This window comes from Archocentrus centrarchus, chromosome 10, assembly GCF_007364275.1.
Source record: "Archocentrus centrarchus isolate MPI-CPG fArcCen1 chromosome 10, fArcCen1, whole genome shotgun sequence".
Classification (NCBI taxonomy): Eukaryota; Metazoa; Chordata; class Actinopteri; order Cichliformes; family Cichlidae; genus Archocentrus; species Archocentrus centrarchus.
Window position 1 is genome coordinate 870543 of NC_044355.1, and position 22567 is coordinate 893109.

At 43.7% G+C, this 22567-nt stretch overlaps 1 protein-coding gene across 3 annotated transcripts in view; it reads left to right on the forward strand.

Moving 5' to 3' along the window:
* The window catches only part of LOC115786703 (transcription factor COE3), a 157294-nt gene that overhangs the window by 125135 nt on the left and 9592 nt on the right, over positions 1-22567 (forward strand). For all 3 annotated transcript variants that reach the window (XM_030739058.1, XM_030739059.1, XM_030739060.1), the window contains exons 11-13: positions 735-823; positions 16784-16849; positions 17189-17363. In XM_030739058.1, coding sequence (XP_030594918.1) covers positions 735-823; positions 16784-16849; positions 17189-17363 — 330 coding nt within the window. The remainder of the gene's footprint in view (positions 1-734; positions 824-16783; positions 16850-17188; positions 17364-22567) is intronic.

Here is a 22567-nt window from a genome sequence, read left to right on the forward strand (position 1 = left end):
AACACAACAAAAAACGCACGGGAAGATGTGACACCACCACAGCTACAGATACAAGCTACCACAACCTGAGGTAAAACAGAATAAAGAGAATGCCTTTATTGGTCTTTCTACAGACAGTACAATGAGACTGGAAGGCCAGTCCTGTTTCAGTGCCCCGTTAGCGTCCGCACATGAATGCATAAAATAAATAAATACATACAAGCATGATGTACAGGGGTAATTAATACTGCTACAACAGACACACAAAAACTCCTGAATGATGCAGAGATGCAATTGGAAGATGTGAAACTACAACAGTGCAGTGAGACGGTTACAAAGGACCACAGATGTAGAAGTACAACAATAAAATGTAAAAAAATTCCACAATGAGAGCCAAAAATAAAAAATAATTTAAAAAAACGACGGGAAGATTAAAAAAGTTCAAAACACAGAAAAGATGCATGAAAAACTCGAACGAGGTGAAAGAGTCTGTGGAAAGATGCAAAACTACAACTGTAAGATGTGAAACTACCACAAAAGTTGTGAAAGTACCACAAAGACTTTTACAGAAATGTGACTGAAGGTATTTGTCTGCCTCTGGGCTCCACTGAGCCGCCTGTCTTCATGGATCCATTTTATCATCATCACTTTAGCACAAATGTAGAAAAATGGAAAAGAGAGATTTCGTGTTACGGCGGTGCTCCTGCCAGGCGCGCCTCAGGGTGAATAAACCCTTTCTTCTCTTCCTCCTGCAGCCTTGAACGAGCCCACCATCGACTACGGCTTCCAGAGGCTACAGAAGGTCATCCCTCGCCACCCCGGGGACCCTGAGAGGTTACCTAAGGTCAGTAAAGACAACTCATTAAGTTGCTGCTGTGGGTCAAAGGTCAGATTTAAGGCCAGGAAGTGAACTTAAATCTGGCAGGTATGACCCAGAATGCACCTGTCATTCAGGGCTGCTGCTAATCAGGCGCTTTAATGGAGTTCACAGTCACATTAAGTGCTGATTTCAAACTGAAGTGGCTTTTTGTCCCTCCGTGGGCGCCGTAGACCACCTGCGCTGCGAGCTGCAGGCCTCTAATGTAGCACAGGACCGAACTCTAGTCGCCTGATTGGATTTGTTGGTTCTGCTCGGTACACTCTTGGCACAGCACGGCGCTCCTCGCTGCCAGCGGGGCAGATTGCTCCCGAGCCTTAAAACAGGAAACAGCTGTTTATGGGAGCAAATCCTGCTGCTGCTGCGTTTGGTTTCCACTCCACCGGCAGGGAGGAGGGCGCGGATGGTCGACAAGCATGATCGCTTTGGCGATGTTTGACTTCTCTGAAGCCCGGGAAACTTCCCCGAATTATGTAAATGAAAAAGTAAATATGGACTCAAAGTGAAGGATTAGTCGATAAACTCAAAGTTTATCTAAACTTTAAATGTCTCATAAACATCACGGAACACTTCTACCATTCATTTAATAAACATAAATTATTGATTTGATTAGTTTCCTGTGTGATATATGATGAACATCCCTGAAAACATCAAAGCTCTGGATTAATTTTCAGGTTTTCTTTTTACACATTCGGCTTCCTGCAGGTTAAACCTGAGGTGACCAAATCTGTGTCATTATTGCAGTAAATAATAGTATTTGTATCAGCTGTGAAATTAATTAAAGTGCTTTGTCCACTTTCAGGAAGATCAAAGTGGACGTTCAGTAATCTGCTCTAAACATGCTGTTTCTGACTGCTTTTTTCTACTTTTGGATCTTTGTGATGTCACAGAAAGGGGATATCCTTATTTGTCATCTCAGACACACAGACCTTCTGTTTATGTGGGACAGCCAATCAGAACATGTTGTGAGGAGTTGTGAGGAGGCCCAGTATCAGATAAAGGAGGGTTATTTTGTTTGAGTGGAGACGAGCAGAACGGAGCACTATGTGATGTTTGTGTACCGTCATCATCACCTGTGTCCACCTCACCATCCCTCCAAACGTTGCTGCTGTTCAGTTTTCCGTCTTTGGTACATCAGAGCCGTACGTCCGAGGGTTTTAGAATAATCTTGAGATGGAAGTTAGTGAGCTAACTTCTAACTATCTTCTATCTTCTAACTAAACCTCATAAATCTTTTTCATGTATCCATTAAACTTGAAATACCCGGGAGAACAGCCGCTCTCATCATTTTACTGCAGCTGAGAGAATTTGGACCGTTTCTCAGTCTCATGTTTGTGTGATTTTGGGAACTGAAGGAGAGTTTGGAGCTGGAGCTAGTTAACAGCATGAGAATAGAAAAACTAAGCTGACTTTTATGGCTTTATTTAAAGTTTATGTTGGTAAATTTTTGTCTCTGTGTGGAAGTGAAAACACATTTAACAGTCTGTAAAACTCAGTGGTGGAGAGAGAGGGATTTAAAAATACAGAAAATGCTGCTTTAACAGAAGCACTGAAGTCAGGACGCCGGTTTCACCCACACGACCACATTTGTATGCTCGCACAGAGGCGCAGCGTGCAGCCGTGCAGCCATCAGGCATCCTGGTTAGTATGAAGAGATTATTCTGGCTGCAGCGGCTGCGGGGAGGCTAACTGAGGCAGATTCTCTGAGGCAGCGAGCGGCGGCGAGCGTCAGATGGGCTCTGACACTCGAAAGCAGCTGCCAAATTGAAACCATTTATCAAAATCTGACATCGGAGATCCAGTCACCAAAAAAGCAGTTTATTTGTAAATTGATACTAATAGCGAGCACACATTGTCTGGCCCCTTTGACGGCCTGATTTGCAGCCAGAGTGGGCCGTCAAATGCCCTCCTCCCTCATCCTCTCCTTTTAAATATTTATTTATTCAAAAGAAAACTCAATAAAGCTGCAGGTTTTCTCCCTCCCAGACGTTTTGGACAAAGAGGAATCATGGCGAGAGGAAGAGCGGCGCTCTGCGAGGTGACAGGACGGCGTGCCGGCAGCGACCGAGCAGCGACGGGTTAACTCGAGTTGTCACTTCTCTTTTGTTTTCACCTGCAGCTGCCGCTCTGCGGAGGACAGCAGCAGCAGGCGTGGACAGAGATGTCTGGGTGCTGGGTTTTGTTTTTGGACAGGCACCGCGCCGCAGAACAGATTGAGTCGTTGTAGACATCAGGTAGAGGATTATGGGAACGGGAAGCAGGGCAGCGGGAACAGAAAGGGGGAATATGGAAAGCAGAAGGAGAAACATCAGGATGATTTCACCTGAAAGGTGGGAAAGTGCCGTTCAGCCCAGCTCAGCAGGAAGCACAATTAACTGACAACTAGACTTCAGACAACGTTACACAGAATTATCACGTTAAGGTGGACCTCTTCTCTCATTAGTGCATTACTGTAATCACACAGTACAGGTATCAGCATCTAGTCAGGTACTTGGAGGGCTGTTTAGAGGAGTGGAGCTGTGGTTTCCATCCTCTCATTAACATCAAGGGTCATTTTAGGCTTTTAATCAGTTCTTTGAACTGTTCTTCTTCCAGGTTGGAATGATCGTACAGCAAACATCTTTAATGAGTTTAAAAGCAAAAATTTGGGGCACAAGTTTGAATTTGTTTAGGATTTTCTCTGATCCACACAGGCTCAAATATATACATACCCTAATATTTGGTTAAATGTCCCTTAGCAAGTCAACCAGATGCTTTCTTAGCATCAATCATTCTTTCAGGATATTCTTTGTAGAATTGGTAGAGTTCATCCAGATCTGTTGGTTTCCTGCACAGGCCTGGTTTTTAAGTGTAGTCCACAAATATTCAGTAGGGTTGAGGTCGGGGCTTTGGGAAGGCCATTCCAGAAGCTTAATGTCAGCCTGCTTTATTCTTTCCCAAACCAGCTTTGATGTATGTTTGGGATCATTGCCCTGATGGAACACCCAACTGTGTCCAATTTTCTACCATCCAGCAAGTGGAAGAGTTTGGAAGTAGTCCTGCTCCTTCATTATTCCATCCACTTTGTAAAACGTAGCAGTACCAGCCAAACAGCCCCAGAGCATGATGCTGCCACCACCATGCTTGACAGTTGGTGCACCCTTAGGTTTGAAAGCCTCACATTCACTCCTCAAACATCCCTCTTGTCATTGAGGCCAAACAGCTCAATGTCTTTCGTCTGACCATCAAACTTTTCTCCAGAGGGCATTTGGCTCATCCACGTGGGCAGCTGAAGGTGTTGATTTTGGAGCGGGAGCTTCTTTCTTGGTTGGCACCCTCTCAGTCCATTGAGATGTAAAACTGGCTTCACTGTGGACAGTGATGGTAGTGTTTCCAGTTCGTGGCAGGCTTGAGCCCTGGTGGTTTCTGGTGGTTCCTGAACATCTGAGGGTCACAGTTTGGGTCTTCTTCCAGACTTTGGCAAAGTGGAGACACATCTGAATAATTTGTACTTGTTACAGCTGTTTGAACTGATCTTCACTGAGTTTCTTGGACTTTCTCATTGTTCTGAGTGTTGGTCCATCCAGTGAGTGTCACCAAACAAATCCTTTTTATCCTGCAAAGAGAAACTAGCAATCATAGTCACTATGTGATGGTAACAGGTCTTGCCCTTGTCAAGTTAAAAAACATTGTGGAACCTTCAGCATCACTTTTTAAAAGATTTAAATGAGTGTATGTGTATATCTGAGCATATATAGATCAGAGAAAATCCTAAATAAATTCAATAGAACCAATTAAATTCAGTAGAACACCTCTGGGACATTATGTTTCAGTCCATCTGATGCTGTCAGGTTGCACCTCAGACTGTCCAGGAGCTCAGTGATGCCCTGGTCCAGATGTAGGAGGAGATCCTCCAGCCATCGTCTCATTAGGAGTCTGATGCTGTCAGGCATGCATACAAGCATGTGGGGCCATACAAACTACCGAGTTAGCAAAATGAAGCAGCCTGCTGCATCATTTTACCACTTTGATTTTCAGTGTCTGAATTCAGCCTCTGTAGGTCCTCATCCTTTCATTCCACACATTCATTCATTCCTTAGAACATATCAGATATCCAGTTTTTCCTGCTGACATTTGATGTGTTTTCCAACTGTTCCTTTAATATTTTTGATCTGCGTGTTTCTGTGTTAAAAACCTAAACTTTAGCTTTGCTAACATTCGTTATCCAGGAAGCTCCAGAGCTTTAACACTGTGTCACGGTCCTGGGCCTCAGGCTCAGCGCTTTATTAGGTTTTGATATTCTGTTATGTGTTATGTTGTTTTAGGCTCTTGGTTTTGATTCCCCATGTGTTCTTTGGTTGTCAGTGTTTCCGTGCTTATTGTTTATCCTGTTCATGTGCCCCAGCCCTGATCCTTGTGTTTTGTTACTTCCTGTTTTATTTTGATATGTCTTTGGTCCTTGTGCTTTAGGTTTAATTTTGCTTCCTGTGTTTCCCTCCCAGCTGTTTCCCATTAGCCCAGTTCCTGGTGTGTATATACTGTCTGTGTTCTCGTCAGTTCTCTGTCAGGTCGTCGGTTGTTTAACGTCATCTATGGTTTTCTGTCAGTCTGTCTAGTTTTTGCTGCTGGTCCCTTCCAGCTCTGTACTCCCGGCACAACCAGCAAATAAAAGCTGTAGAAAGTTAAACCTGTTTCCAAGTTGTGCATCGTGGGTCCGTCAGCGGCCCGCTACAGCGTGCTCCTGGACACTGTTTGCTAAAAGCGTTTGTTTAAAAATAAGAACGTCACCTTCAAAGTGCTCCGAATATTATTTACATGCTAAATGCTTTTTCTGAATGGGTGCAGAAATAAAAATGTGGAACCAAAATTTTTTTATTGATTCGGGTGTTATTGATTATTCTGCTGTTTTCCTCATTATTTAATTCACTGTTGAACTATAAAAACATCACAAGGTGAAAAATATCCATGTATATATATTACGTCTAACTAAAAGTCTCAGGATACTGACTTTAGTGTTTTGTGAAATATGAGCTACAGAATATCTTTGTTTTTTTTCTGTCTCAGTAAACGATGTAAATAAAGGCAAACAGCTGCTCTGAGCTCAGGCTGTCTTTGTAGCTGCCTGCGTCCACTGAGTCTGACGGACGGACGCTGAGGTGTCCGCTTGCAGCCCAGCCAGACTGGAAATGGAATTAGAGGGCTGAAAATGATCCAGGAGAAACCCCAGAGGTCATCAGTGACCAGTCGTGTTTCCCAGCCTATCGAACTGCCCGCTAACTGCCCGTCTGTCTGTGAATGGACGGGCATGAAACTACACCTGCTTTCATTTTCATTTGGGAGATCATCATCAGATGTTGGTGATTTCTTTAAAAAAACAAACGCTGCTGCTAACATGAGGTCCAGAAAGCTGTGGAGATTAAATGTGTTTAGCGTGTTGCGCTTGCTCCTTTAGCTCTGATCGTTGACCCTCACCCAGACTTGTTGGGGGGTGTCTGTCCGTTCGGGGATTATTAATTCCGGCCCACTTCATGAATGAGGAGATTTCCAGTGTTCATTGAGAATAATGAGCAGAATTCAGTTCAAGAGCTGAATTTCAATCGGTTTCCTCCGAATGGCGTTAACCTGCACCGTGTCCCGCATCATTAGGATACTCTGCGCCTGCTAATCGCTAATCTGGAGATCCAGCGTGATGCTGCTCCCTTCCTCCTCCTCCTGCTGCAGGTCCATCCATATTTTATAGAGATCAGTGGGGCGGCGGCTGTATCTGTAGCTCTGCTCAGGGTGATTTATCATTGTTAAGGCCGCTGTCTGATGGCTTCTCCTCCAGGGTCACGCTGATCCCTGTTCGCCTCGCACCTCCTCAACCACGGAGCCAGCCCCCTGTAATTAAGCCCCTAGAAACCAAATGGAAAAAAAAGAGGGAAAGAGGTAGGAGGAAGAAAAAAGGGGAGGAATATGTCAAGAGATGGACAGAAGAAGGGCAAGGGCAGGAAGGCCACGGGGGTGCAGTCTCTGAGAGGGTTTCTACAGTTATTTGGGAGGGAAACGAATCCCAGTCTGAGAAATTCTGCTCAGATACCGCTCACAGTTAAAGTGCTCAGAAATAATTAACCATGAATTCTGATCTTCACAAAGGAGATATCCACTCAGTCTTAATCCTCTGAAGAGGCAGCTGCTCTCATTTAGTCACTGTTGCTGACATTTTACATGTTAATGGACTTAATGTTGTATTCAGTGTGACCCGAAACGAGTGACCGAGCCCATAAAGTCGTGTTCAGAGGTCAGGGCTGAGGGCCTTCTTCACACAGACTCACACAGCAGCAAAGCTGAAGCATCATCTGAATGTTGTTATAAAGCTGCACACCAATTATTTACCAATATTACCAATTATCATTAAGATAAGATAAGATAAGATAAGATAAAACTTTAATGATCCCACGACGGGGAAATTTGCGCATTACAGCAGCTCAGTACAGAAAACTAAAAATAGAATAGAATAAAATAGAAAAACACTATACACATATACATAAGCACTATATACAGAAAATATATAGTCAATACACACATGTACATATACACACATATACACACACACATCAAAACACTATATACAGATATCAAAATATTATATACATTTGTAGCCAGTAAGGTACACAGCATACACGGTATGCATTATATGGGTGAGTGTAATAAATAAAATGTATCTGGACTGTAAGGATAAAGTGATGGTAGAGGAGGTAAAGTGTCCAAGTGACTCAAGACATTATGAAGTGTTGTACAGTCTAACTACTGTTGGGATGAATGACCTGTGAAAGCGCTCCTTCCAGCAGCGAGGATGTTTCAGTCTCTGACTGAAGGAGCTGCTCAGCTCACCCACGGTCTCATGAAGAGGGTGATGGGGGTTGTTCATGATGGCTATGCTAACATCCTCCTCTCACCCATCACCATCACAGACTCCAGAGGACATCCCAACACAGAGCTAGACCTCCGCACCAGTTTGTCGATCCTGCTCCTGTCCCTTTCGGTGCATCCACCCCCCCAGCAGGCCACTGCGTAGAAAAGGGCAGATGCTACCACTGTGTCATAAAAGGTCTTTAACAGAGTCCTGCAGACACCAAAGGACCTCAGTCTCCTCAGCAGGTGGAGTCGACTCTGGCCCTTCTTATACAGGACGTCTGTGTTTGTACTCCAGTCCAGCTTGTTATTGAGATGAACACCCAGGTATTTGTAGGAGACCACTGTCTCAATATGCTTTCCCTGGATGTTCACCGGTGCTGTAGGGGGTGGCTTCCTCCTGAAGTCTATGATCATCTCCTTCGTCTTGCTGGCGTTGATTTGGAGTGCGTTGTTCTCACACCAGCCGACAAAGTCACTGATGACCCCCCTGTATTCCTGGTCGTTCCCATCTGATACACATCCAATGATGGCCGTATCATCTGAGAACTTCTGTAGGTGGCAGTGGTCCGAGTTGTACCTGAAGTCTGAGGTGTACAGACTGAACAGAAAGGGTGAGAGGACCGTGCCCTGTGGCGCCCCCGTGCTGCAGACTACCACATCAGACATACAGTCATGGCACCTCACATACTGTGGTCTGTTGGTGAGGTAGTCGATGGTCCATGCCGTCAGCTGACTGTCTACTCCGGCTCCCTCCATCTTCCCTCTCAGTAGTACACACCTCACTTAATTCTTTATGAGTAAAGAACTATTACGTAAAGGTTAATTATCATTATCATTGGCTCTAAGCACTACTAGAGTAGCTTTGCATGACTCACAGTTCAAAATAATCTTTATTTGCCTTACAGATTGCTAGTGGAGGTCTTAACATGGGGTGGGCGTGGCTTCTGTGCCTGAGATGACCATATCAGGGACATCCTCTCTCTAACCGTAACCCTAAACTGAGCATTTAGAGCAGCCTGCAGCCTCACAGGGATGACTGATTATTAGAAATGTTAGTTATGATTAATATGAAAATCCACCATTAGATGAGGATATGTAGAATCACAGCACTTAATACTGAAATAGAGAATATGACCATATGCTGTTGATGTCTTGTTTTTATATTTGGGATTCCTCCATTTCTCCCATACATACAGATCCACTTTAAGGCACAATTGTTAGTTTTATTTAAAGGAAATATTTAATCTTTCATGTCTGATAAAATGTGTTTACATTTATGTATTATGAGCGCTCTCTGGCCAGCTGATCGTCTGCACTGCATATTTTTAAATGAAAGTAAAATGGCCTCAAAGCTTAATAAAACAAAGGAGCCGCTTCCTGTCGACTGCTCTGTGATACAGCGCTGTAACACACACACACACACACACACACACACAGAGGAGCTACAGGGAGGTTTCAGGTGGAGGGAAGTACGAGTCTCAGTGGGTTTAATCAACTCAGCACTGAGGAGGAGGAGGACCCTCCTCATCCTGGACTCACTGCTGATGGTGAAACCCTCCCAGACTGAGAGAAACTGGAGAGTGAAGGTGTGTGTGTGTGTGTGTGTGTGTGTGTGTGTGTGTGTGTGTGTGTGTGTGTGTGTGTGTTCAGTGGTGATGTTTGTGTGTCGTAGTCGCCTCCTTATCATGTTTAGTGGTGATATCAGTGATAATATGAGTGTTTTAAACATTTTTAATCAAACATTAAAAATGTTTGATTTATAATTTTTTTTAGTAAAGTTATCAAATTCAAACATATAAGAGGAGCACCTAAGCAGGTTATTAGTCCGCTGCTGAAAGTAGGCCCCAGGACATGTAGTTTCCTCCTGTTGGTTAAAAAAGTGATCAGGGAATATTTAATATTTAATGTGATGTATTCCTGAGTTCTAAAGCCTTCCTATATGGAAGTGCAGGTGTCCTGTAGGCTCACACTAACAAACCAAATGCAGAGCCAGGAGAGGGCCGTGATGAGAACAGAAATAGAAATCAACCCTATAACGCCGGGCGATCGCCGCTGATCAAAGGACCTTTGAATTACCGTAATTCTGTGACCGTGTGTCCTGTCGGAAAAACTCTAACAGAATCTCAAAGCTGAGAAATTGCACTTTGCAGCCCACATATTATTATTAACATATTATTACAGTAATTGTTGCTGGAAGTCCACAAACAGCAGCACTTTAAAGTATGCTGTTCGGCGTTATTGGGTTAAAGTCTGAAAAGCTCATATATTCTCTGAAAAAAATGTAGTTTTCTGGACCTACTGAGATGCAAAAGAGGTTGAAAAGTGAAGCCAGCAGCAAAGCACCAAAACCTGCACTTCCTCTAATGTCCACTGGAGGCTCCAGCAGGGAATCAGTCCTCATAGACTCGCATGTTAAAACTTTACAGCAGAAATAAACATGAAGGTCATCACAGTAACAGACTGTATGAGAAGGCTGAGCTCCAGTTTGGGTGGATTTTAATTGGATGTTACTGATTAGCATGAGTGACGCTGCCATGCAGCCTGATAACAGCTGTTAGCTTCGCGCTCCACCCACTCCTCCAAATATGGTCACAACATAGCAGCTAAAATGCTAATGTTAGAAAACAATGGGATGCACCACAGTGGTTATGTCCATTTTTACTTTACAGTCTGTTCTTACCATGCCATCAAAGTCATCCTCTCTCAGCCTGACCTTTACCCTGTCATGCTGCTGGATTTGATGCTGCATCTTTAAAATGGCGACCGGGTTAAAAACCAGATGAAGCTCAGGTCTGATTGGATGCTTCGGCTGTGAGTTGCTGATAATTCCCACAGAGGGGCGAAGTGCAGGAATGTGTCTTCATTTCCTCACAGGAAGTCTTCGTACTGTTATTCTCCCCACGATTTCACAGCTATCGTGTCCTGAGCTGAACGTCAGATGATCAGTTCAGATGAACACGAGCAGTCTGTCTCTGACCGCCTCACACGACGCGTCCTTTTAGACGCTGCTCAAAGGTAAAGGGCCGTTACGCTGATTTTACACCAGTTAAAGTGTCGGTTTGGTGAATAAAACCTCGATATTCTAATATTTTACACACATTCATATTTTTTATATTTATTCGCTAGATAATTTATGATTATTTTTTAACATTTTCTAGATGTTTTATAATTTTTATGAAAATATTTTTCATCTACTTCTTTCCAGATGTTTATTCTCCAATATGTTGGATTCGGATAGCATTTTTTTCATTTTTTATTCTTGCATTTCCATCAAAGTTGCAGTTATTGAAGAACCGTGAAACAAATGTAAAACAAACGTAGAACTGTAAAACAAACGTGAAACAAACGTAAAACTGAAACAATATAAAACAAATGTAAAACTGTGAAAAAAACTTGAAACAAACGTAAAACAAACGTAAAACTGAAACAAACGTAAAACTGAAACAATATAAAACAAATGTAAAACTGTGAAAAAAACTTGAAACAAACGTAAAACAAACGTAAAACTGAAACAAACGTAAAACTGAAACAATATAAAACAAATGTAAAACTGTGAAACAAACGTAAAACAAACGTAAAACTGAAACAAACGTAAAACAAACGTAAAACTGTGAAACAAACTTGAAACAACGTAAAACTGTGGAACAACGTAAAACAAACGTAAAACTGTGAAACAAACTTGAAACAACGTAAAACTGTGGAACAACGTAAAACAAACGTAAAACTGAAACAACGTAAAACTGTTAAACAAACTTGAAACAAACTTGAAACAACGTAAAACTGTGGAACAACGTAAAACAAACGTAAAACTGTGAAACAAACTTGAAACAACGTAAAACTGTGGAACAACGTAAAACAAACGTAAAACTGTGAAACAAACTTGAAACAAACGTAAAACTGTGAAACAAACTTGAAACAAACGTAAAACTGTGGAACAAACTTGAAACAAACGTAAAACTGTGAAACAAACTTGAAACAACGTAAAACTGTGGAACAACGTAAGACCAACGTAAAACTGTGAAACAAACTTGAAACAAACGTAAAACTGTGAAACAAACTTGAAACAAACGTAAAACTGTGAAACAAACTTGAAACAAACGTAAAACTGTGAAACAAACTTGAAACAAACGTAAAACTGTGAAACAAATGTAGTGACGTTTGACAGCCTGAAGAAGAAAGTGAAACTGTGATCGTCTGAAAGGCCAATCATTGACCAGCCAGATGTTCGGACCTGACGATCCAATCAGCTGCCTCCATCTCTCGCTGCTTCCTCTGCTACTTAACCCCCCCCCCCCCCCCCCCCCTTCACTCCACCCCCAAACATCCATCTCCTTTCAGCTCAAGGGAAGCATCCAGAGACCCTCTTCATCCTCACCTTCATCTCCCATCCCTCCTCTCTCTTCCATCTTCTTCTCCCACATGCCCCGCACGCCGCCTCCTCCCCCTGCTGGAGGTGTGGGTCAGTGATAAGAGATGATGATGATGATGATAACTGGGAGCCAGTGCATTACCGCATCGATCGGGGCCTTTCAGCGCCGTTAAAGCGCCCGGCGCTCTGATTGCCGGCACTCGCTCTGACAGGAATCCAATGGCGCTGTCTGTGTGTGTGTTAATGTGTGTGTATGTGTGTGGAAAGGGTGTGGCCCAGTGGCTGATGGGGGTGAGTGTGTGAGATGGCATGAATGGGGATGTATGGCGGAGCAGCGTGGAGTCAATTAGTTGCTCCGACAGGAAGAAACAGATGGAGCAGCAGAAGAGACGGAAATTCGATCCAAAGCAGGAAAACAAAACAAATAAAACCAAATAAACAAAAACGGGAAAAAAGAAAACCGTTTTTGTTCCGTCAGCAGGAAACAGCTGATCTCCTCCTCCTTCTCTTTTTGTTCTTTCTCCTTGTTCCCGTTCTTCTTCTCCTCCTTTTCCCGTTTGTTTCTCTCTTTCAGCTCCTCCATCATCTTATTTTCTTCTCTTTGTTTTTCTGGCTTTTTGTTTTTCCTTCTCCTCCTTTGATCTTTCTTCTTCTGCTATTTGTTCTGTTTCTTCTCCTCTTCCTCCTTTTGTTCTTCTTCCTCTGAGTAACACTGCTAGTAGTAGAGCGCCTAATTCACAAATCACAGAGAGCCCACCGACAAATGAACAAGTGCAAGTACACACACACACACACACACACACACACACACACACACACACACACACACACACACACACACACTCTCTCTCTGAGCAGCAGCAGTGAGGCCTCGGAGGCGTCATTAACTTGAGAAGGCTGTTGTGTCTGTCAGAAGCTAATGAAAATAGAAGGAGGACACACACACACACACAGAGCAGTCTTTTCTGCGTGTATGTGTGTGTGTCTGTGTGTGTGAGGTTTTAGTGTCTGTGAACTGTATTTTTCAAGTGTGTATGTTTGAGTATGTACACTTTTGTGTGAGTAACTGTGTGTGTGTGTGTGTGTGTGTGTGTGAGAAGGGCAGCTGCTGCTGCGCGGCGTCTCGCTGCTGCAGCCGAGCGAAGGAGACATTAACTAACTTCTGTTTTCTAATGGAGATTAATGAAGCCAGAGGACCAACACACACACACACACAGAAACACACACACACAGAGACACAGGCAGAAACACAGAGAAACACACACGTGCTGGCAGAGACGTGGTTTCACCTGTCAGGCTGATTATTTGGGGCTATAGTTTGAAAAAGAAGCGAAAAGGTGAACTAAAAGGAAAAAGAGAAGGAAGGAGAGAAGGGAGGAAGGAAGGAAGGAGGATGAGTGAGAGGAGGATAAAGGAGGAAAGGAGCAGGGAAATAAAATAAATATGAGGAAATTAAGAAGATCAACGAGATGAAAAGGAAGGAAGGAAAGACACCGTGAAGGAAGATGGGAAGAACGAAAGGAAGATTGGGAAAAAGGAAAGAAATGAGGAATGTGGAAGACAGGAAAGAAGGCAGGAAGGAGAGAAGGACGGAAGGGAAATAGGGAGGGGGTGAGAGACAGGAGGAAGGAAGTTAGGCAACAGGAAGAAAGAAAAGGAATGAAGGGAAGACAAACAGGAAGGAGAGAAGGAAGAAAGGAAGGAGGGAGCAGAAAGAAGAGCTGAGCTCAGCAGCTATTCGTGTTTAACATCAAACAGCTGATTCAGTGACGCGCTCAGTTCGCCGCTCGAGCTTCAGGTCGAGGACGAAGCCTCTGCGTGCCGGACCGCCTCCTCCGAGGTCAGCGTCTGTCGTGGGAAATGGAGATCGCTGCGCGTCATTGGCCGGTTCGCCGCCAGCTCCGAGGGAGCAGGAGGAACACGACGTGTGTCTCTGGAGACGTTTTGTTTAGGCGCTGCGGCTCCACCACAAACTTCCACAGAAACAGTAGAATCCAGAGTAGAAATCCTCTTTAATCTCCGCGGTCTGCAGTGAAACTCGATGGAAATAAGCAGACGCAGATTTGAGCGTCTGACAGCAGATGAATCTCTAATGCTCAGTTCAAAGAAACGGTTCAGGTCAGCTCCACAATCATCACAGGTGGAGGAAGCTCACGCTCCTTTAGTCCTTATTAAAGCTGCACTCTAAAAATAATGTGGAGGGACAGTTTGATGCTGAAACTTATTTTAATAGAATCTGGCAACAATGAATCTTTCAGCCATAAATAATATCCAAAGGTGCAGGAAGCGCACGGATCCTTTGGCACGTCGTGTGGGAATGATTACAGAAAAAAAGGATGCTTTATTCATTTTATCTAAACTTCATGTTATTTTAGTGACTTACTGAAGAAAGAACTGAACTGAAATGATCCGTTTGAGCTCCAGAAAAGCCACCTTTGTTCTCATTGGCCAGTTTCAGGAAGCATGCTGACGGCAGCACCCGGTGCACAGAAGCTGAGGTGCTGATGTCAGCTCATTATGAAAGAAAAAAAGAAACCAAGGGAAATAATGAAGAAATGAAATGGAGGAAAGGAGGAGGAGAAAGGAGATGAGGGAACAAAAATGAAAGGAAGCAAAGGTGGACATGGAAGGAAACGTGAGGTGCTGATGTCATTGTGAAAGGAAAGCCTGAAGGCAGGAAATGACAAAAGCACGGGTCCTGATGCTGCTGGCAGTCGGTCCCTTTCAGAGGGCGTTCCTGCGGGCGGCACCTGTACTGTCTGCAGGGCTGGGGGAGCTACGGGGGGCCAAGTGTCAGAAATTCATCTTCCACGTCAGTTCCCGGCAGTTTTCTGCGCTGCCTGCGAATCCCTGCAAACACTCGTCGATGTGCACCTCCCGGCATGCGATATGCATCCAGGGTGTGAGCTCTGAGTCAGTGCTGGAGTCTAATGGTCGCACTGGTGCTGAACTGGTGTCACTGCTTTTTATTTACCCTCTTCCTTCATCAGTTCTTTAAAAACTGAGCCTCTCTGTCTCCTGCTGTAATACCTCAGGGAGATCCAGCAGAGGCCTCCACCTCCCCACTGCTGCTCCTCTGGGACTCCACACCGCCTCCTCCCCCTCCCTCCATCAGCTGATCACCCTCAGGCTTTTCTGAGGTGCCACTCAGCACTTTGTTTACATCACCTTGTTTCCTTCCTTCACCTTTGTCTTTACTTCCTTTGTCGACCCTACTTATCCTTGTTTCCTTACCTTCAATCCTTTCAGGAATGCTTTTTTTTAGTTTCTTCACATTTCCTTGTTTCCTTCCATGTTTCTTCCTTTTTTCCTTTCCTCTTTCTTTTTGTTGGTATTTCTTTGCTCCCCTCCATTTTTGTCCTTCATTATAATTCTCCACTTTCTCTTTCCTATTTCTTGTTTCCTTGCCTCATCCCTTATTTTTTCCTTGTTTCCTCATGTTACTTTCCTTCTCTTCCTTCCTTCCTGTCACCTTGTCTCATTTCCTTTTCCCAGGTTTCTCTCGTTATTTCCCTATTCTGCGTTATTTTTACTTCTCATTCCTTTTTGTCTCCTGTTTCCTTCCTTCATTCCTTATTTTCTGCCTCTTTTTCATTCCTTTTTCCTTTTTTCATCCATCCTCTGTTTTTGTGTTTGTATGTACCAGTTTATCACTCACATTATTAACCGCCATCGCTGTACAGCAGGCTCTCAGATAGGATGTTTCCTCTCCTGTGGGCTGATGGGAAAACAGCCTCTAGCATGGGTGTGTGTGTGTGTGTGTGTGTGTGCGTATGTTTATAATACCTTGTGGGGACAATTTTCCTGACATATACTACGTTGTGGGGACCAATTGCTCCTTGTGGGGACTGGAATCTTGTCCCCACAAGGGGAAACCCTGTTTTTGGATCAGGGGTCAGAGTTAGGGCTAAGGTATGAATTGAGTTTAGGTTAGGGTTAGGGTTAGGTATGTGATGGTTAGGGTTAGGAAAAGGGTAAAGGTAAGGTTTAGGCTGTAGAAATGAATGGAAGTCAATGGAAATTCCCCACAAAGATAGCAAAACACACTTGTGTGTGTGTGTGTGTGTGTGTGTGTGTGTGTGTGTGTGTGTGTGTGTGTGTGTGTGTGTGTGTTTTCCTCTCCTCTGGTACTAACATGTAGAAATGTAGAAGCTGAACATTTTAAAATTTCAAAGCGTTCCACGACTCGCGGCGGTGAAACCAATGAAATGACGAGCATGACTACAAATACTGATGACGTCAGCTCACCTGGAGGAGGATGAATCGCAGGTATAAGAGGCTGCAATGAAAGAAGGAATGCAAAGAGACACTTGAAAAGATTGAAGATTAGGAAACAAGGATAAGGTGGGTCAACACAAGGAAAGAAAGATTAGGAGGGTAAGTGTAGAAAAGCTTAAAAGGAAGTAAAAGACAAAGGTGAAGGAAGGAAACGAGGAGAAACACGGTCATATTTTAATTACTCAGAATACAAAAACCAGCTGAGTTTAAAGCGTGTGAAGCATTCGGAGACGTTCCTGCTGTTCTGAGCAGGATGTCAGTCATTTGTGCTGTCTGCAGTGGACATGAACAACATCTCACATCATCTTCAGGTGTTTGCAGTGAAGGATATGCAGCAGTGTAAAAATAACTACATCAACTGTTTTCTGTGCTGAACCTTCGTTTTTGTCCTCTTCTTTGCTCAGGAGGTGCTGTTGAAGCGAGCGGCCGACCTGGTGGAGGCTCTGTATGGGATGCCACACAACAACCAGGTGAGGGAGCACCTTCACTTTGACCTTTGGCCTCTTCAGATTCAAAAACTTGCATATCACCCAGTTGCATAACAACTGTAACCATCCATGTAAGGTTTTAAAAAATCATTCAGTGATTGATTATGTTGCTAACACTTCAGTGTGATATACAACAAAGTTCATAAATCTATAAAAATGTTTTCGATGGTCTCCTATTATTTTATCACACACTTCACCGTGTAGACGTTACATTTTCAATGCAGATCACTCGTGGGAACCGCAGAACTGAGACCGGTGTATTCACTGTTTGCAAACAGTGGCTCTCATAAAGTACCGTCCTTTTCTTCGCCCTCTGCCCAGGAGATCATCCTGAAGCGAGCGGCCGACCTCACTGAGGCGCTCTACAGCGTCCCCCGCAGTCACAACCAGCTGCCGTCACTCACCGGCTCAGCCGCTCACTCGGGGATGATGGGAGTGAACTCATTCAGCAGTCAGCTCGCTGTCAACATCTCCGAGGCCTCACAGGCCGACCAGGGTGAGAGCACGCTGCTATCCATGAGGGGATGGAGGCTTCATGGTTTACACCGCATCAGGAGTGTGCTCAGTAGACTGCATTAGACTGCACAAATGGAGACCAAGCAGAATTCGTTAGAGACCAGTAGAGTTTACTATCCCCCAGAGTCCAGTAAATTCCTGAAGATATGTTAGAGTCCATTTTTATTAAGAGTTTGAGAGTGCGAAAGATTAGCATACTTTGAGCTGGTAGCCTACTGACTCATTCAGTAGTTTAGAGTTGGAAGAGCACTAGGCTAATAAAGGCATGAACAGAGTTGAGTAAAGTTGAGTAGAGTCCAGCAAACATTTTAGGGTCGAACTTTATTAAGAGTCTGAGACTTCAAAAGACTCTTTTAAAGACTCTTTTGATTGCAAGACTCTAGTGGATTGAATAGAATAGAATAGAATGCCTTTATTGTCATTATACAAAATGTACAATGAGATTGGAGGGCCACTCCTGTTCAGTGCCATGCTGTAGGAAGTCAAACTTTCTAAAATATAAAAATAGAACTTCTATAAAAAATACAGAAAATAAAACAATGTATAAAAATCTATACATTGTAATAAAATAAAATAAGTGTATACATATAATAATGAAGATGGTGAGCATTGCACTTGGTGAATGAATACTGGATATTGCACAATCTAGGAGTGATAGATATTGTTCAGTATGAATAATATAATATTGCACAGAGATGTGGGTGTTGCACAGTTACAGTGGGTGAGTGTGAGAGTTCAGGGTGGTGATTGCTCTGGTGGAGAAACTGTTCTTGAGTCTGTTTGTTCTGGCTTTGATGCTCCTGTAGCTCCTGCCAGAGGGCAGCAGGTCAAACAGGTCAAAGCCAGGGTGTGAGCTGTCCTTGATGATGTTTCTGGCTCTGCTGAGGCAGCGGGAGGTGTAGATGTCCATCAGGGAGGGGAGCAGATGGGTGGTCCTGAGGTGTCTCAAAGCGAGCAAAGAAACAGTTAAGTTCCTCTGCTAGTGACACACTCAGGTCTCCTGCAGTCACATCACAGCCTCTGAAGTTTGTTACCCCTTTTCCACCGCCGGGGTTCTGGTGTCAGTGCCCGTGCTGTTCCCAAAAGAACCGGCAAAAAGCTTAAGAACGGGCCCGCGTTTCCACCATGCTTGTGAACTGCTCCTTTATGAATGAGTGTGGGCGGGTCCTCGTCTGGACACGAAGCTGAAGCCCACAAACGTGGGAGAACACGCTCCCCTTTCTGTGCTGCAAATACGTTTTAGGGTCCAAACCAAACTACTGCAGCATCTGTGTGCAGCACAGAGGGAAACACAGACAGAGATTAGAGCAAGACGACAAGTACGCACTTTGTGTCCTTTTATCTGTGATATGAACTGATACAAAGCAGCAAGTTCAGCCTTAGAGCCCAACCTAATTCACAGCCGTGAAAATCGCTTCGCTTTTCTCATGTAATACACATGTAATATGGTAGAAAACTTGATGTTGAGACGGCAGAGTCACGCCCTTCTGCTGCTTTCGTCATGCGTTCGTGGTTCGAGACCAGGTAGCTTGCGGGGCCGGAGTTGAACCCGTTTTTCATCCGAGCACCGAGTGTTTCCGCGGTGGAAAAACCGCTGAACAGTTCAAATAAAGGCACCAGTGGACCCCGTCGGTGGAAAAGCGGCCTGTGATGTTCTGAATGCCCTGCCACACCTCCCGAGTGTTACTGCTGGACAGATGGGACTCTATTCTCCTCCTGTAGTCCGTTTTGGCTTTTTTAATTCCTCTTTTCAGGTCAGCTCGAGCAGCACTGTACAGAGCTCTGTCGCCTGACCTGAAGGCAGCATCGCGGGTTTTGAGGAGTGAACGGACCCGGCTGTTCATCCAGGGTTTCTGGTTAGGGAAAACCCGGATGTTTTTGCTAACAGTCACATTTCCGATACAGAGCTTAATGTAGTCCAGTACCGTCCCTGTGAATGTTTCCAGGTCCTCGTGTTCAAATAAATCCCAGTCTGTGTGTGTGAAGCAGTCCTGTAGGTCGGAGAGTGCGTTTTCAGGCCAGGTTGTAATGGTTTTTACAGTAGGCCTGGCTCTCTGGCTGAGGGGGGTGTATGCTGGGGTGAGCAGCAGGGAAAGATGGTCGGACTGGCCGAGGTAGGGGAGGGGTTTGGCTCTGTAAGCGTGCTTAATGTTGGAGTAAATATGGTCAAGATGTTCTCCCCTCTTGTAGAACATTTGACATGTTGGTGGAATTTCAGGAGTACAGTCTTTAAGTTGGCCTTGTTAAAGTCTCCCGCGACACGTTTGTGCAAGTGCATTTTGAATTACCATAATTACACGGCAGCTTGTGCTATCAGAAAAATCGCAGCCAACATGTGGGTATTTTGGTATTTCACTCGTGCTGTTGCAGGAAGCCCGTGAACACCAGCATGTCTGAAACACGTCGTCTCAGTGACGATACGCTCAGGCTAGCACAGCTGAGTAAGGCTCAGTGGAGTCTAGTACATCTTTTTTCCAGTTTTGAAGATGTCACAAGACCTTTAGAATAGTTCTGTAGAGTTCAGTAGAATCCAGGGGACATGGCTCCCAGTAGAGTCTAATAGACTTTAAATTTCAGTCAAGTCCCACAAACAAACATCAGTAAAGTCGACTTCATTATAGTTCAGGAGGGACTGTCAGACTTCCACGGAGGGTTAAGTGAAGGTCAGTAGAGTTAGCTAGAATTCATTAAAGTTTACACATCTCTCTTAATTATAAAACTAATCTCTAACAAAGAGATAAAACCGCAGCAGTACATTAATCCACGTTTATTGTTTTTGCAAGTGTCAGGCAAAACAAACAAGAGCGTGTTAAGAAAAAATTGAAGTTTTTGGACAGCAGTGGAAATCAGATATATCTCAGTCCTTGTTAGCGGATACATTCGCTCCACTGCAGCTCTGTGGATTTGTTATCCTCAGTGTTTCCTTTCAGCAGTCAGTTCTGCTTCTGTCAGAAACGCTCAGGAAAACGTGCAGCAAACAGCTTGTGAACGCGTCGACAGGAAGCAGATCGAGCTGCTTTTACTCCCCGGACACCCCCCTCCGCTTCCACCACAAACCATTGCCTGGTTTTCCCATCGGCCCGGCAGCAAACACCTTTCAGGAATCTATGAGGTCATGGGAAAAGAGGTAGCAGCCATGCTGAAAATTCATAACTCCAGTCCAGTTGGAAACATTACACCGAGGATCTAATGCCGTCCTCCCCGCTGTTATAAAGTATGAAATGGCCCTGTGTGCTCCTCGCAATTATCCACCGTGATTAAAACATTAATAAAAACAGCAGCTCCCGAGCCCAAGTCTTATCAGGCGGACAAGGCAGGTAATTTACAGCTCCAATTCAGAACAGCTCAGCCTGCTCAGCATCATGTCATCCTCCTGCAAGATGAAGGCGTTTTCCTCTGGACTTTCTTTGTCAGAGTCTACGGGGTCACGAGGAAAGTCTGATACAAGAAAAATACGCCCCAAGAATCTTTTTAAAAAAAATATTTTACTTAATTAAACTGCTGCTTTGAACCAATTTCAGCCATATTTATAACTTTGCATGCAAAGATCACAGAATCACAGTTAATGCTTAAATAAGCTTTTGGTGGTGTTTTTACATGCTTTTTTTAACCCTTTAACTGGCCGCTCCAAAATCACCAAAAACGCCTGAAAAAGCATACCCAAATTAAATCAGCTGCTGTTCCTGAACTCTTTGGAGTACGTGCAAAAGCTTGGTCTCTTTGTGAAGAAGACAAGCTATATTTTTCATTTTTGCAGTCAAAAATGCTGTAACTGTAATGAGTATGTAGCTATTAAGTTTGGAACACAGAAAAATTAGACAATTTTTGCCTCGCCTAGATTTTTCCTGTGTTTTCATGTAACTACACACTGAGTGTAGAAGGTATGGATTGGAAAATATAATGAAGCTGTAGAATGAAGTCTTGTTGACGTGTATTTCATATTTTTTATCAAGATAGCACAAAAACCTACTGTTTTGTAAAGGTTTTGGTGTGTTGATGTCTAGGCGTGGTCTCACATGAGAGCAGCCTTTGTTATACAGACTTCAAATATCTGTAACTCCTCAATGCTTCAACATACAGTCATCAATGAGGCTCTAATCAAAGATACGACCCTGAGGAATCCTCTGCTATACACAAAGTTACTGATAGTACAAATTAATTATAATTATAGACATATAAATCAGAGGTTGCCCTAATTTGTAAAAGAAGGAAAATGTTTGGCCTTCATTCACCCCCCCCCCCCCCCCCCCCCCAAGTCTATTTTCAGTGATTCCTTCACACACACAAAATAAATAAATTGCATATTGATCAACAGTTACAGTGAATGTAAACACTACATATACACATAAAATAAAATAAAAAAAACCACAATCCTCCCAATAGTCCTTCTCTGATACACAACTTACAACCCCCTCCCAAACAAATACCCCCACCCCCACAAACAAAACGTACACAAAGCATAAAGCTTTTTGTAAAACTTTAGAAATTTACTGGTCAAAAAAAGCTCTGAGCCATTGTCCTCCTCATCCTGCCGTAATAAACGTAATAAAGACACCCGTGAAAGCCTCATCGAGACCTGTAACAACCTTCCCTGCCCCCTACACTGCTCTTGTAAATATCCATATGTAAAACACACACACACAATATGTGGCACAACAACAGCGTACGGTGATATTTTCTGTGTAATGGTGCAGGTCAAGCTCACGTTACATACATATTTACATCTAAACTGCATATAATACGATGACGAGCTGAGAATAAAAAGTTACATGTACCATGAATCGCCTTCAGAGTAACAGCTGTTCGTTCGCCGGATTTTTCAGCAATAAAACCAGTCGAATCAGTGACGAAATCCTCTAATAAATATTAATCCACTCTCGTGAGTCATGTAGTTACTTCGTTGAATAAATATAGTCTGTTTTTGATGCATTCTGACAATCCGTTGATGACGCACACACTCTTACTTCCTGCCCAGTTTCACGCACAGAGGACAAACTGACTACGCAGGGAGTTTATGGATTCATGTGAAAACACACCCCATAGGACCATATACCCACGTGTCAGGAATTTTATTGGCTATACAGCTGTGGTTTTGAATTTTGGGTCAGAATTGACCAATAAGAACGATTGGAGAACATTTGGGGGCATGTCCAGAGAAGTCACATGACACTGTCTGCTTATTAT